We start from the raw sequence: 17,267 nt of genomic DNA on the forward strand, positions 1-17,267 counted from the left end.
TACTATGAGCCTTTTGAATTCAGTTACTCAGCTTAAGCAGTTACCTCCTAACAAGAACAAAACATCATCATTTTCCACTGTTCAACACGACAAATTAATTTCAGTGCAGACTCTGTGTGCAAAAAAATAAGAAGCATTACACAACCTCTTACCCTCTTGTGTTTTGACCGCAGGAAGTGAAATAGATGACCCAGTCATGAAATCTCCTCCTTCCACCATCCTGAAGAATTATGTCATTGTTGGTTCCTCCCAAATCTCAGGACAAGCTGCCCTCTTCCATCCCTCTGGCCAGAAAAGTTCAGATGCCCATGTCAGAGGACAGGTAACAACTCCAACTGGTTCCCCTCACCTGGCTGCTGTCCACCTGCCTTTACCTCCCAGCAGAGTCATTGAAGAACTCCACAGGGCTCTGGCCACCAAACACCGGCAGGACAGGTACCTACAGCCTCTTGGCTATATGGGTGCATGAGGAGAGTCATTCCACTAAATCATTTTTTTCCTGGGAAATGTTCCTACTCTGTTATTAGCATTTTATTTGCTCCTACAGCTTGAGTTTGCCTTCCTCTTGATGTCACTACTTTGAATATCCATCTCTGGTTAAAGTGCTTAATTTGGCAGTCACTTCAAAGTATGTTCTTCCTTTATAAGGAGGCTACTGTGACATGGAAGTAGGTTTCCAAACAGGTCAAATACTTTGATAATCCTTGACTGATTGCAAAAGAAAATCTGCTCACCGGATACCAAGTTAGAGTAGCTAGGGTGTATCCTGCTCTAAATATCATTACTCTGCAAATGAGAAAAGCTACTAATTCAGTATCTGTCTCTTGGTTTATACCTAAGCATATACAGTATCCATTTTTAATACAAATGCTTGTGTGGGAGCACACTAGGTGCTTTATCTGGTTTTCATTATAAGCCCTCCTGTGCGTTGGAAGAGGACATATAACCTTTTCCATCAGAGCTTTGGAGTAACTTAGTAACGTTTCTCAATTCCATTAACAGCTATTGTCATGGGGAATAGATTCATATGATATTATTTTCAGGACCTGTTAAACCATTGTCATGATCATAAAATATCAGAATGGTAATACTTCATGTCGTGTGTGTTTTACATTAGAAGGACGTGCTGTGTGGGTTTTTTTAATCAGTACAGTATAACATGTGTCTATATATCAAAGAAACACATTAGTCCCTACCCTTCCATACCTTATTTTTGTGACAGAGATAGATCTGCAGTAGCCATTTTCAACAGTCTTGGGAATACCATTCTGTGTTGTCCCATGTTGAGCTCTCTGCCCCAGCCTTTACAAGCTACAGGGCATTCTCCTCATTCTCATGTCATGTTAAGTTCCTCCTGCAGCAATAAACCAGTCTTTTGTAAAAACTGGGCTGTGCACCTTCCACCCACAGCTTCCATGGAAGAGAAAGCAAAGGCTCTCCAAAAAAAAGAGTGGATGTCCGTCCATCCCGAACATCTAGCATTGAGCGCAACAAAGAAAAGGAGAACTCACTGAATTACAGCAGTGATTCAGAAAATAAGCGGAACTCAGTAAAAGAGTCGGATGAGAACAAAGAAAACATGATTATGAACTCAGAGCTCAAGGACGACTCTGTTTTTTATCAGGATGAGGAAGTTTTGAATGATTCCGTTATTTCTGGTAAGGAAAGTCACTTACTATATTATAAAGATGAACTATTGTAGCCTGACTGAACACTCTAAACAAGGCAGCATGCAGAAAATATCGAGCAGTATAAATTCCTCTATTGTCATATCAACTTTTTCAGGGAATCCTGATGAAAAGCCAAAGTTGAATTTGAGTCACAGTGACTGGGATCGTGTTTGTCTTGGCAGGTACTGCACACTACGGTGAGGTTTAGAGTTATGTCGATAAGTTGGTGTATCAGTACGCTTCACCCTTTCAGCCACTTACGTACCCTTTGAACTGCCACGGGTGAATGGCAACACTTGCAGCACATCTCACTGTCAGTAGGCAAAGCTTTCTGTATACCCGGTGCCGATGCCAAGGATGTGTTGGAATTGTCCCATTTTAGGACTATTATTCTAGGGCAGTGATGGCACAGTGAAAAGTGGGAGAGATCAATGAATCCAGGAAGGACAAAAATCCGGAGAAAATACCTTAAAGAAGAAAAGTTGCTTCTCTATTTGGTCCATTTTACCCTTTCTTGAGACATATAATAATCCTGAGCAATTATTTAAGTGGACATTGGCAAAATAATCAGCTGTCATTATAAAATTTATTTTTAGTTCAAGATTTTAATGTTTTCCATGATAACAAGACAAAGATTCAGTCTGAAATGAATCCTTCAATCTCTTCATCAATGCATTAAAAGAAGGCAGGCAGAAAAAAAAATCATCAAAAAATGATTGTTATAGCCGATCAATGATGAATTTTGAAAAGTGCCTATTAGAAAGTATAAGGCAGCAGACAGGACACGAGTTCTGCCCTTGTGTCTTAAGACACCTAATAACAGAATTGACTACTGAGGCAAGTCAAAAGAAAAGAGAATCTCCTGCATAATTGCTGTGCATTTCAGGGTAACTTAAAAAGTAAAATAATCTTGTAAGTTCTATCTCTTTTTTTCTAGCTATGTGTTGTTCCCAATTATAAAAGTGGTCTCATTTGGTATAAATTCTAAGAGGTAGAGGCATCCAGGCAGAAAATGTTATCCCCTACTAGTAAAAACAAATCTGAATGTTTTACTGTTGAAGATGAATACTCTAAATATTCAACAAATAATTATTCACTGTCTGCGAAGAAAGAAATTATGATGATAGAAGTGCATTGGTTAAATAAATTTTTGGATAATATGTGAGTACTACAAAGATGTAAAAGCTGGATGGAAAAGCTTGTAGGGCTAATTGGTGAATATAATGAGATGAGGCTGATATGTTCTTGAATGTTTTAGTGAATAAGATTAACGGCCCAAATTTAAAATGTCACAGGCCAGAACCAAAACAGACTTGCTTCCCTGGTCCTTGTGATGGTGTGCTAGTGATAGAAGTGCATTTGTAGGTTTGTAGACAGCCAGCTAGATGCCTTATCTAAAGGGCTGAAAACTCAAAGTTTTGTTATGAAATTAAGTGCTGCAGTAATTGTATACAGATTAGTGTTTATCTGCAGATGTACACTGAGGGCAAAAAGAGCAAAGACGGTTTATCATTTGATAAAGATGCCCCAGATATGAATACAACCCCTTTTTCCATGCAAAACACATTCCAACTTCAACAAAAGTAAGTTTTAGGAAGAATTTTCTCTCATTTCTTTGTTTGTAGCAACACAGCCCTCTTCTTCATAGTTAATTTAGTCTCACCCTTTGGCATTCGAGTTTCTTCACACCTAAACTTCAGCCTCTGCACCAAGAAGCCCATTCCATGCACCCCTAAAACTTAATTAAGTCATCATAAGACATGAGCTTTATGCATGAGATCATTTTATTTAAAATGGCTGAAGATCGTGGACTGCCTTGCCCTTGCAGGTTGTATATGTGCATTTACAAAAGACCTGATTTCTTATACGAACCTGGTGCTTGCTCTGCTGATGTTCAAGTTCAGGCTCATTTTAGGGGCGTGACAAAAACCGAGGCCATGCAAACTTTCAGCTGCTTGATGTCTAAGGAGGCTGCTGTGGATGGGCACATGGCAAGCTGGGCAACACAGCCACTTAAACCACAGTAGTCCTGGTGTGGGATGCTCTAACCTCAGCCCTTCAGGAGATAGCCGCTTTGGGGATGCAGCCAACACCCATTTACTCAGCACAAGCTGGGACATAATACGGCATTTCTGGTCTTGACACTGGGTGGCACTGCTTGTGCCAGCGTTCATTCAAATGCATGCATTCGCGTCTCAGAGAGGAGCGAGAGCTGCAGTGGAGACAAGGGATCGCACCAGAATGATTTCCTGAAAAGCTCCAGATTTTTTTCTAATTTAAAAAACCTGGACTGGTCTGCAAGTCAGATGGTAAAACTATCCATTAATCTGAAGTTGCTTTACAATCTGTGTCCTGCCTTGGCACGTCAACAACTTTGCTGTTGCTATCACGATGCAGAGCGGTGCATCGGTGCAACAGCCCTATGGTTACAGGAAGATTGGTACAGGTCACAGATAACTCTGGAAAAAGTGAGGAATTGTACCTTGGCTTTCCATTAGCACCCTACTCAATAAATCATTGTTTGAAACCTCCAAAAACACAAGGCAAGACTGTAGCCTTGTGCACGGGTTTAAAAAATAACATAAGTAGCGTGTAGGCCACAACTGGTAACCAGTGCAAGCAGGGTCTTTCCGTAAGCACGCAGTGTTAGGATTTGCCTTTTGCTTGACAGAAACAACAGTAAATATACAGGAAATTAAATATCATGGTTCAGTTGAATTAAAACAGGAACTTTTGTCAGAAACCTGCAGAACAAGCATGAAAAGGGTGAGAATTTTCAAAGCATTTATTGTTGACCTAGCTGAGGTGCCATAAATCATGAAACAAGCCACAGCCAAGATCCTGCCTGAGATACCTTGGTCATGGGGCAGACCAGCATTGAACACGCCTTATTGACCAGGAAAAATAACCCTTAGGAAGAAAATAAATAAGGGTATTTGCAGGTTCACTTTCTACTGAGATAGTGATCAGGAAGGAATTTGCCTCAGGATGCTGAAAATAGATGTAGGAAAACTAGTTTGGGGCTTTATTTCTTCTTCTCTGATTTTGTTGTATTTATTCGTTTATTAATTCTGAAACATCAGAAATGAGTTTCTGCAGGAGGTGAAACAACAGAACTGGCCATCAGTGGGCTGGTCAAGATGAAAACGGATGAATTGCACAGTATTTCCCAGCGTGTTTTCCTGAAGGGGATAACATGATCTCCGTCTTTTCACTTTGTAAGGCAGGTATTATTTTTCAGGAATCAACACAATTGGTCAGGCATGGGGAGTGGCTCCTTAGACCAGCAGATCAGCTTAATCCAGATCTCTTGCATTTTTATTTGGTGAAATACCCTAAAGATTAATCAGTGCACAGTGCATATGGACCACGGGATTGGCTATAGCATAAGCCTTTTAGAAATCCAAACATCTGGATGAAGTGAGCACAGCTTATCCTGAGTGGGTTATATGCTCTCCACTCCTCTAATACAACAGCAGGATTTGGGTTGAAGTTGAGATTTTTCAGATATGATTTGTGTTTTTAATTTCACAAAGTAGTAGACTCTTTCAAAGTGTACAGCAGAGCAACCTGGGAACAGTCAAGGCCCTGAAAAGTCACTTCGTTTTACTTTGTTTCGAGTAAAATGTTGCATTGTTCTGTCTCATTTTGAAATACAAGCCTCTAGGGCATACCCTGGGCTACCTTTAGCCAATGTCTGCACATCAGCTTCAAAACCTGACTCCTTGCAAAAAGGTCCAGCCTTTTACCTGCAGAGCACTGGTTTCAGCTGGCCTTCAATGAGATGAGGGACAGCAGAAAACAAGCCCTGACCTCATCTGAGCGAATAATCACTGTGATTCTAGCCCTTGTCCTCTCTCAATTCAAAGATCAGGTATAGTGTGGTATGGCAAGTAGTTTTACAGCAGCTTGAAGGGAGTAGAAATAGTCCTGCACGCTCATACTTTGTCACCAATGAATGGGAGAATAACTGTTTAGGGTGCATCACCGAAATAACCTGTGTTGACCAACTCATAGAGCTGCCTTGTTCCTTCAGAACAGTTCTGGTCAGAGATGGACACGTGCTGTGTAGAGCGTACATGTGTTGCTTTCGGTGCACCCAAGATGCACTGAGCTGCCTGCAAACGCCCCGCGCAGGTGGCCAGCACGTGGGCAGCATGTCTGCCGTGCGCTGGAGACATGAGGCTCCATGTGCACATGCAGTCTCTCTGCAGCAATCTCCTGACATGAGCAAACTCCTCTTATCGCCTGTTTAAAATTTCCAGATGAAAAAGAGAACATGTTCAGGGATACTCAGGAGTTTGCTAGCTCCACATGTGCTCCAGGTTTTTTCCATAAGGAATTCTGTTGGTTCCTGGGCTATACGGATCGAGCACTGCAAACACTCACTCTGCACCCGCTCCCAGTGAGGTGGAGGCTTGAAAAACCTTGAGAGAGTCCCAGTCCTGTGGCTTTGTGAGCCAGGTGTTTCTGCTGGAGTCATATATTCAGTTAGCAGAAGGCTCTGGGTGGCAGCAGCCAAATGGTTTAACTTCTTTATCCCTCTGTTAAATGTGTGCCTGCCGCTTCAGAAGGCCGTGTGCTTTGTTCGTTGTGTTTGCAACAGACTTTGAAAGCATTAGGAGGAAGGTGATAAACCAGGGTGCAGCTTTTAGACTCTAAGCAGGGTTTTGAGCTGATTATGCATTTTAAAAGTTTAACTTTACATCACTGCAAATGTCAAGAGACTAGTCCTCGTTCACACAGGGAGACCATAACTGTTCTCTACCCCAGTCTTCCCAACGTGTATGTGTGAATGTGGTGTAGACTCCTCCCCTCTGCATAAAGAAATTTGAGATCCATAGTGATGATAATAATAGCATAGGCCCACAGATCCCTAGCAAATAAAACCCCAATATTTGGGAATGAGAATCTATTTAGGATTTAGTATCTCGTGAACCTCCAGAGTATCCTTTAAAAAAGATACCTTAATCCTATCTCAAATGCCAAACAAAAATACCAATTAAATGTCATTTTCTTCAAAAATGAGGTGACCTTTACTAGAAAAGGTGAGGCATTAAATAAAAAAAGCACCTTTAAAGTAAAAAGGAACCAAAACAAAATAACGTCCTACTACACACCATGCTCCCAAGATGAAGCAAATGCAAAGATTTAACTGTAGCTCCTGTGTACCCTGACAATTCTCTGAACCCCATCTGACTGGTGCTAATCTGCAATGATAGTTTTCAGACTCTGCTGGAGCCCTGGGCTGGACACCAGTAAGAGCCAGTACAGCACAGCAGAGGTGTGCAGAGGTCTGGTGTAAATTTACTTGCTTAGAATCTACCTGTAACATGTTTACTGGAAGACTGCAGTCCTACCAGTATGACTCAGCAGCTCACTGGTTTTAATAGCACTTCCCTCTTCTTCTCCCTCCATCATAAGCAATCTACCCCTCACCGAAACAGACATCAGTGCAGACTTTCAATCCGCATTTGACAATGAAGATGGCTTTCTACTCTGTAAGCAGTTTAAGTTTACAGCCACTTTATTCCATACTTTTACAAACACACAGTAAAATGGCTTTATAAGGTCAGGAGTCTAATTTTCATTTGTTTAGCCTGCTGAAGTCGAAAGAGTTCCACCAGAGATACAGAAACACTTATGCTCAAATTCGGTCTAGTAAGAGTGAGAGAATGTCTCCAATGTCATCAGAGGGGCAGCATCAAGGACTCAACATCCAGCACACCAAAAAGCAGTAGACTCTTACTCAAAACAGTTGCTCCATGTTCTCCTATGAACAGTTCTTTTGTAATGACAATTCTTTAGGTTCTCTGGTTTGATGGAAAACGTGTTATATTTTTATGATAAGCACAACAGGTCATGCAATCACGGTAAGTATTTGTGCTTCTTACTGCTCGAATGCCCAATTAAGTTGCCAACATTCTGCAAATCATCATAAAACCTGGCCTATTCTTTCATTCCTTGGAATATTTGCCCCTGCTTTCTTCAGAGAAAAAGTCAACAGTATAGTCTTGATTGCTAAATGAAATTCTGTTATGACACACTGTCACACTGGACAGGATGTAGACATACATAGTGGCCTACGTTTAGCGTTAAAGTTACACACGGTGTTCGATGACAGTTGTGATTTTCTAATTTCTAATGCCAGAAAACCAGAATGACATTTTTTATATATTTTTATATGTATGTGTGCATGTGTACCCATGCCAAATAACAACTTCAATTGTTTCAGTTACCGTAATCTGTTCCTGGTTCTGCCTGGTGACCCAGAGATAAAGGTGTACATGTCCCAGCCACTCCTGTCACTGACCAATCCAGTCCCTCTGCAAAGGAACCACGAAATGGTTCAGGAAATAGGTATTGCTCTGGGTCATAGGGATGCTTAGAGGACTGAGGCAAGATGTATAGCCTTTCACTTCTAAACTACTGATGTGAATCATGTCTCAGCTCCAAATAATTTTCACCCGAGAGTACTGCTTTCTTACAATGGGTAACAAAGATAACAGAGGAATATGATCCCTCTGCATTTGTAATCAGTTTTGGTCCTGAGCCCTGCACAACTGTAGTACTACTTACTTATTTTTATGCATTCAACTGCTCGTTGCACACTAACATACAGATCGCTGTTGCTCTGTAGGTTTCCTGCTCTTCACATGTTCATGTTTCATCTCCAGGAGCTGTCTTTCTAATAACTTTCTTTTCAATGCATGTCCCAGGTACTTTGCCAAGAAAATGCAAGAAAGAACTGCTGGCAGTAAAACTACGAAACAGACCAAGTAAGCAGGAGCTGGAAGACAGGAATATTTTCCCAAGGAGGACAGATGAGGAAAGACAGGAAATTCGGCAGCAAATTGAAATGAAACTCTCAAAGTAAGTCTACGTAAGAACTGGGAGGAACCTCACTTTACAATGGAGTGTCCTCTGAGTACTGTCAGACAAGACACTGTCGCCCACCCCCAAGTCCATTTCCTGCAGTGAATCATACGCAAACTAACATAGCACATTTTCAGCTGTTAATCAGCCACATGAAAAAATGCTGAACTCCCTCTTCAGTCAGGATTCCCTTGATTTCAGTAGAAAACAAGACAGAAGTCCATCTGGGAGTCAAAATTCTACCTGCAGCTCCACTGATGTAATGGAGGTTTTGAGGTCCTCCAGGAAGGCTAGTTCTTTAACAAAAATAGTAATATAATTATTCATTAACCTGATTCTGCTTTGTCAGCACTAGTTGAATTTGAGGATAAAGGCAATTGTTAGAGCTGCATATTTATTCACTGGAACAAGGGAAAGCTGCTGTATGCATTGGTGGCTGTATTTCTGCTTTAAGGGAGAAGCAACTTCAGCAGCGTTGCCCTCACATGGATAAGGTGTTTGTCTAAGCCCAGCTGCAGGGATGGCAGGGATGCTCTGGTTTTGATCAGTAACCAGGGCAACAGGGTAGAGCCATGAGAGACCCAGCATTACTGTGGCATGTAGCCTAAAGCAAAGATTGAAGGTAACAGTGAGGCTCAGACTGCACCATTAGGTTTTTGTGTGTGTTTTTTTACAAGCTACATTTGGATATCTGCAAACATGAATATTTTAGATGAGACAAAGTGGATTGTTAAATAATCTGTGCTGCGCCTGCCCACATTGGGACAGTGAACACTGCTCGCTGCCAGAATGCTTGGAATCAGATTGAGAAACATGAACAGAAGTTCATTTTCAAGGCTTATTAAATATTAAACATCTCAAGCCTCTCCTGAAAGAAACATTTATTGATTTTTAGGCTAGCTCATTCATGTGTGTGCATTTGATTAAACTTTTACCTCAGGGGACAGGGAATGAGAAGCACGCATATGGATCATATCACAAGTCCTAATGGACCGGAGTTTAGGGAGGAAAACACCATCACCACACTTGTTCTCAGCTAAGAAACAAGCTGCTGAATGAATATAAATGAAATTTTGGATGCACTTCATTATACCCCTGCAAAGTTGGAGATGGAATAATCACCTTCCTCCAGTCTCAGTGACTGCTGTTTATACTTTGTAGAAGGTACTGCTTTACACCCAAAGGAGAACAGTGCATTGCACCAGTGATTGCACAAGACAGAGCAGGTAACAGTCCCTGTTGCAAAAAACTTGTACATCCCATACGCATAGAAAACACCACATTACCATTTACATCAACTTTCAAGAGTTGCAGGCAGAGCAAGTCATAGATATGCCACATTAATACCCATCATCTTAGGAAGGAAAGTGTCATGGACCTTGATCATGGCCTTGATCGTCTTGACCTTGCAAGCCTTGTGTATTCATTTCAGGGAAATATTTCAAGCTGCACGCCGATACTGTTAATTCCAGTATTTTGGCTACTCAATTGCTCGTGAAATGTCTTCACAGGTCAGGAGCCTAATTTTATGGCTCTAAAATACACAAAAAATTGTTTCCACCCCACTCTGTCCCTGAAACCAAGTTAGACCATCACAGAATATTCACCGAGATTATCTTATATCCAGCCACACCTCATGTTGCTGAAATGCCTAGGTGACATGATTTTCAATACAGCCTGAATTCTCTCAGTGTCGAAGGTCTAATGGAATTGCAGCTTCAGGTGGTATAACTACAGGCTTTATCCCTTTCTTTTCATTTACTGTTTAGCTTGCTCAATAATGAGCCTAAAGAAGGCATACCTGAAGTCAAGTGTTAGCACAAGGAGTTTAAAAGGAAACTGCTCTACTGCTGAAGAAAAGGGCTGGTCATTACTAAAAACTAGGTAATGCACTGTCTATAGTTAAATGCAGAGAAAGAAGCCTCCATACAGTCTGCCATAGTCTTATGGAGCAATTTGTGGTGCAGGCTATTAGTGTCATTGGTAATGTCTAGAATATGGCTCAAAGCCATCTTTCTTCCAAGTGCTGGAAGACAGGCTTTCATTTAGCTCCTTCCTCCTGGAACATGGAAGATTCAGCACATCTCGGGGAACAGACGGTGCAGAGATTGCTGGAATAGTCAGGCATGGCAAAACAGATTGGAAGCAATCTCCCACACAACTTCCAGCACATATGTGCACTGGCAGAGCTCAGCTCTTAACTCATCCGTGAGCGTAGAACATGACTGTGCAAACAAGCTCAGGTGGTAGATGCATGCAGGAAAACATTCGCCGCAGGAAAAGCAAGTATGTGTCCATAAAAGAAAGAAAGTGAAAATGGGCACTGGTAAAGGCCAAAGAGCCAAAGCCCTAGAGATATCTTTCTCGAGTTTCCGACTAGGTCTCACCACCCAAAACCCAGACCACTCCAGAGTCCTCACTCAGAGCACAACCTGGCAGTAGTGTGGAAATGTAACCACACTGGGCAGAGTGAAAATCTTGCATGAAATTTTGAGGTCTTTAAATCCTTTCATTTTACTGGTACTTGTGCAGCGTAGTCTCTTTGTGACAACTTGGAAGTTTTCAGCTAAGGAAGGTACTGCTAAGCATTCAGATACGAAGCACCGACTGGGAAATGAGATCAAATAGAAATGCCTGTTCTCTATATGATTTTGCATAGTAAGAGCACGTTGCTGCTGCACTAGTAACACTTTGATAACAGCGATGGGACTTGCTGGCTCAGTTATGGATCCACAGGTACCATCAGGTTATAGACTCGTGCTTTAGTACGCAAGAATAACGTACTTCAGGCAGATTAGCAAGTAGTTACTCGACGGCTGTCTGCATAAGAACGGCAACTAAACAGGCAGTTGTTTTAAAGATCAATATTTTTCAGCATGTTTATAGGGATTTGAAAGTCTAGAGCTCTCTAACACTTTGCCTCACTCTCACAGATGACACAGCCTAGCTCTGTACTCTGGAGGGAAAGCTGTGCTGATGTATATAATGTGCAAAATATACCAAATGATAGCGTCTGCATAACTTCAAAAATGGGGAGACGAAAGAAAAACATTTTCTCAAAACCGCTGTATTTTTTGAACGGTTCAGGTTGTAATACATTTCAACAGCAGTTGTAAATCCACTGCGAAAACTCTCTGATATCATGCTGAGTGGTTATGCAGTCAAAGCTAAAATCCCTATTTTTCTTCACTTTCCCACTCATTCCATCTCAAAAGAGAAATTGAGGAATTCTGTTTTATCTTTTGGGCCAGATTCTACTTTTACAGCAGTGCAAGTCCACTGACTTCAGATTTGTTATTGACTGACAGCAGGGCGAGTACAAATTCAAGTATTCATTTATGTGCATTGCTGCTTTTGAAAATTGTATTTCCCATATTTCGTGCTCCCAGCCAATTTAGTCTACCACTTGTTGCCATAGAAATACGTGCTTCTCCCTCCTCCTCCACTCAAAATGGCAGTATTCCATTTTCCCCAGATTCCCCTTTCCAGTAATGTTTTCTCTTACTAATTCATGCATCCCCAGTGCCCCAGGCCATGGCGTGCATTTGCAACGTTCTGCTGTGCATTAGGCAGCAAGGCCCCCAACAAGTCTTGTTTGCTCTGATTTTGTGTTCGGAGTGCAGATAATAAGCCCTCAATGAAATTCAGTGAATTGAGAGCTCTTTGTGTCAAGAGGCAGAAGAGACATTTGCAAGCACGATTATTTGCAATAACTGCTTTCTGTCTTACAGTCTCACTTTCTTCTAGAAGGTGTTTACGTTGAAACTTGGAGGAGTAAAATAGTTGCTAGACTGAAGAGTGACGCAGGAAAAGGCTGTTTAATTAAATTTGATATCTCACTGCTTAGAAAGTTAATGTTTGAACTGTCTGGGTGGCTGGTATTTCTCAAGTATGCCTTGGATAACCACAGTTAAAGAGATTATTACTTAATGTTTCAATGGAAACATGAATTCAGAAAAGATTATATTGTAATTTTCACTTCATGTTCTGTTTCACCTCCTTGGATATTTGCATAAGTAGACACGATGTACTAAGCAGCACTTAAAAGAATACGGAGACAGGAATTCAGATACAGAAATGTGAGAATCAAGAGAGTCAGACAGGAAAACGATGGTTTTGTGGACACAGAGCGGAACGAAAACTCGAGCACCTAAAATTGATCTTTACCACATTGAAAATCTTGGCATGGATAAGTGGATCATGCTGGGGCAAGGTTTCTGGGCAACATAAAGCGAAAAAGGAGGTATCTTTATTCAGTACTTTACCACATCTGGAAATCTCTTGTTCTAGTGCTGTCCTGAGGTTCTTGGAAAGACATTTTCAAGTTGACTTGCCCAAAAACTGCAGACGTAGCTAAATGCACGCTTAGGTTAGACCCTGGTTTGTACCTCAGCCTCATGTAACAGAGCATGAAGTTCACAGTGCTGCTGGAGACAGAACAATACCAAGAAACCAGTCCAGATTTGCAGCCTGAGGTCATACAGCGTGACTGTTTAACACTGAGCCATCATGAAGGAAAATTTTACCTATTGATGAAACGAGAGCTGTGGCTCATTTCCCAAGAACGGCATGTCCAGTGCCACATCCTCACAGAAACCTCTCAGTGAAGCTTTGCTCAATAAAAAGATATCGGCCCGCCAGACCAAGAGATTCAGTGGCAAACTGGGTGGAATTCACAGAACTTTAGGGAATACTTTATTTGAATTTGACCAAAAAGGGGTGGGGGTAGAAACTACTAGTAGCCCTAATGCAGAAAAGAAGTAGGTGCTGAACTGACCCAGTTTGGACACTATCCTAAATTCACCTGGAGATTATGGAGATTTTTTGATGAAACTCAGACTGTGCGCAAACTCCTGCTCGCTGAACTAGGAGTCGGGGAACTGCCCTGATTTCAGAAGGCTGGGAAGACTTGGCACAGATTTGTTCTGGAGACAGACGGCAGGGGCAGGCACAAAGAAAAGATCAGCCATCGCTGCTAATGAGCTGTGTACAATTCAACGCATTTCACTCTTATTTGACAGGAATCATCCAGGTAACCTTGTCACTGGTGCTAAAATAACACCAGTGAGCACAGCGTGGGTGTCTGTGAAAGCCTCAGCTCCTCGCATGAGACGGGAGCTATCTATAGCAATTTAATTCCAGGGGCGTGTGTGTGTGCCGAGGGAGTCTCCCGTTCTCCTGGCTCTGCGCTAGGCAGCAAGATGAGATGCTGGCAGCGGGAACCAGCTGGGGGGTTGCTGTGGGAGATTTACATGTGGCTGCAGTATTTTATTAACAGGTTGCACAGTGCCCAAGTGCTTTTTAAACCTGGTGCTATGTGAGGATTTGGGATTTTTTTTCTTATTTTGTCCCTTTTCCATTATGGGCTCAGCTTTTCAGGCTAGAGAAAAGAAAAATATTGCGGGGGATGGGGAGGAAGGATTGGAAAAATGGGGGAGGTGCATGTGAAAGCTGAGAGTTTTTGGAGCTGTCTCCAGGATTTAGATGTCTGGATCCCATAGGCATTAATATTCCCCTATGCCCTTCCTTAGTTGGAAATCTATTATGGACTCAGTGGCAGACAGCACTTGCTCTGCAGTCAAGGGGGCTGAGTTTAGTGTCTGCTGCGTTACTCTGAGACAGTCTTAAAGGATAAAAATTAGGAGGAAAGGGAGAAAGCTCAAGTTATGTTAATGTCTCCAAGCAATGAGTCAGTTTAGCTTCCTGTTTACAGAGCTTTTTAGGTCCAAGGGAGCTGCAGTGCTGCTCAAATACATGTATTAGAAGAGGCTCAAGTACATCTGTACATGCCATACCGTGACTACCCTGTCCCTTTCTCTTAAGGACTGAAGAGCTCTTGAGAAAAGTAGACTTTGTTCCCTTGTAGGTATCACACTTGCAAAAAATAGAATGAACTTCACTAATGTCAATCTCTGGTCAGCAAGTAACAAACCTAGCCACCCTGAGTGTGTGATCATAACAGACCCTCTGGACAGAAGCTCTTTAACCAGAGGAGCTTGCTTGCTTCAGTAATGAAGCACAGTGCATGCACAATTAATTATGGAGCACCCTATCAGCTCTGGGCAAGAGCCATGGTCTGCAGCTGAACCAGAAACAGCAATTTGCTGTCTCAGACCAGCCCTCAGCACACTGGCAAGAATTTTTGAACACACTAATTCATTTAAAAAGGGCTGCAACAGAGAGGACTTAGTCCTGTGTGTCAGTTTTTGATTTAAACATGATGCACATGACTCAAAGCTGCTCTCAGCACAGGTTTGTGTCCCTAAAGATTCAGCACGCACCTCCCGTTGCAAACATCAGGTATTTACTTTGCGAGAACATGGGGAAGTGTCATTGCAGAGGGCAGTTACTTCTGCACAGAGACAAGAAAAAGTTTCACATGTCTGGGGCACAGCTGATGAGAGATTGTCTTCTGGGAAGACACGAACTCCTCTATTCTACTTCCCTGGCTCTGGTACCGAGAATTCACAATCGGGCATGTTTTCCACATCACAGTGAAGGCAAGGGCAGCAGGTCAATGCACAGTAGGGAAGGGAAAAGCAGAGCATCAGGTGTAAACAGAGAGAGGAATATCCAGGGCTTTTTCTGGGACATAGAGTCAATTCCTTGAATAGGTCTTCCAGCATAAGTGGCACATGTGAAAGTAGAAATAAGAAAAAAAAACACATCAGGGTTCAGAAGGCTGTAATGTATCACAAGGAAGCACAGTTATGTAAATAAACTTGCAGGAAAACTGCTAAAGCAAGTGTAATTAAATAAGGAAAAAACATTTTGGGAAAGAAAATAGTGTGTTTGTTTCGCCCTCCCAAACTGCCTACAAATAGCAGCACGTGTTCAGGCTCAGATCCTCTCTCAGAAATTAGGCACCGACACATGCCTGAAGATCTGGGCCCCAGCCCTGTAAAGTGACAAGCAGACATAAACCAAACCAGAAATCTGCAGAAAGCCAGTAACGCTCTGTGATGCTTCACCTTACACTGGATTATGATTCAGGTCCTTCAGCTAGTTTGGATCTGCAGCACAAGTAATTACGGAGAGAAATTACTTTAATTTAATTTGCAGAGCTTAATCGATAGGGACTAAAGTAAGCTGCTGTGGTTGTCACAGCCATTTGTGCTGTTTTATGACAGAAACCTGACCAGAGGAAGGGGCTGTAGCAGTTGTGAGCTACTGGTAAAACAGGGGTTGAGCCGGGATTCGGGCATTCGTGGTGGCAGCCCTCACCTTTGTGGGGATGGGCACTGTGTTACTGAGATTATTTAAGATTAGGGTTTTTTTTGTTTTAAACCTGTTAATGAAATTCAGAAAAAATGTTTTATGCACTTAAAGCCAAACACTTAGTTAAACAGAAGCAAAACAGGATGAAAAGTGTGTATGTGAAAGTCTGAACTGGCATAAGCAAAATCTCAGCCAGAAGGGGGTTGGCTGCATGCTTTTCAGTTTTAACGTACCTAATTTCAGACTTGCCACTTGAAAGCATATAGCAACAGGGAGAGAAGGATAGTTTTGGTGCTGTGTTGATTCTCCTCCCTGCCCTCCTTTTAAACCTAACCAAATTTATATGCAGGCTGGATATAAACGAGTTTAACCACAACTATTGCTGTGAATTGCCTGCAGAATACATAAGCAGACGGAATTCACTTCTCCCACAAAATCTGTAGTGTGGCTTTAAGTTTGGGGAAGGGAAGAGACAAAGGTTTTGCACTGTGCAGTGTCACATTGGCACACACCATACCTAGGGGGCATACAGCTCCTACCGCAGCAGTGTGTCAGCACTGATTTACGGGGAAGTGTTGTCAGATGAGTCATTTGCACCTTTGTGTGAAGAACTCGAGCGTGTTTTTGGACTCTCTTCCAAGAACTGGCTCACCACATGTGATCCAGGGAAACAGCCATCAATACCCTGCACTTGCTCACCCTCCAAACACTGTTAGAGTTACTATAGTTTCCTCCTCCTGTGGCTCTGAGCACAACATCTGTAGCCTGGTTCATTCAAGATCTTAATTCCTCCCCAGAATCGGAGGCTTGGGCTTGCTGCTTTCATACAGGAAAACTGGGTCAGCCTAGCAGAGTTTCTACCTTGTTGAAATAACCTTAGAGAAGGCAAGGGGGTGGGGGGGGAAGAAATATTTAGAAAATAGGGAAAGGGGAAGGAGAGAAAACAGGTCAGAACAGAAGATCATTGTTTTTAATCAATCATTACTCAATAAATATTGTACAGTCCTATTAATTATTAAAATGTAGTTCTAGCTAAATCTTTTTGATTCTATCGCCTGTGCCCACCTGGCAAGCTGCAGCTGTATAATCAGGTCTCCTGAGGGTTTTTCTGTTTATTTGTGTAACTTGGGACCTTCCTGGGTCAAACAGAGCACTGCAAGTTTCCTTTAGTATCTGTTTTTCAGGATAATTAAACCATCCAAGTGGTCAGCGCACTACCTTGATCTCTCCAGACTCTGGAGAGTCTTTTTTTTTTCCTAGAAAGCACTCCCATTTTCTGTCTTTTTCTTTAGCTGTCACATGTAACACACCAGAAGACAAAAAAGGACTCCCAGATTTATCAATCCATGTTCAAGTATTTATCCAGTGAAATGAAAAAGACACAGACTTCACCTTTGAAGGTTGAGGACCTCCTTCTGTTCAAAGTCTGGTGATGGACAGGACTATATCAAGGCACCTAGGAAGCACACCTGCTTGAGCAACCAGCAGGATGGTGAATTCTGA

The 17,267-nt window shown here is 42.1% G+C and overlaps 1 protein-coding gene across 1 annotated transcript in view; it reads left to right on the plus strand.

The window, feature by feature from the left end:
- Nucleotides 1–17,267, plus strand: part of PHACTR3 (phosphatase and actin regulator 3) — a 112,009-nt gene that overhangs the window by 72,893 nt on the left and 21,849 nt on the right. Inside the window, exons 6-8 of the mRNA XM_086623164.1 lie at nucleotides 174–435; nucleotides 1,411–1,658; nucleotides 8,390–8,543. Coding sequence (XP_086479290.1) covers nucleotides 174–435; nucleotides 1,411–1,658; nucleotides 8,390–8,543 — 664 coding nt within the window. The remainder of the gene's footprint in view (nucleotides 1–173; nucleotides 436–1,410; nucleotides 1,659–8,389; nucleotides 8,544–17,267) is intronic.

This window comes from Tauraco erythrolophus, chromosome 18 (genome assembly GCF_009769465.1).
Source record: "Tauraco erythrolophus isolate bTauEry1 chromosome 18, bTauEry1.pri, whole genome shotgun sequence".
Taxonomy (NCBI): Eukaryota; Metazoa; Chordata; class Aves; order Musophagiformes; family Musophagidae; genus Tauraco; species Tauraco erythrolophus.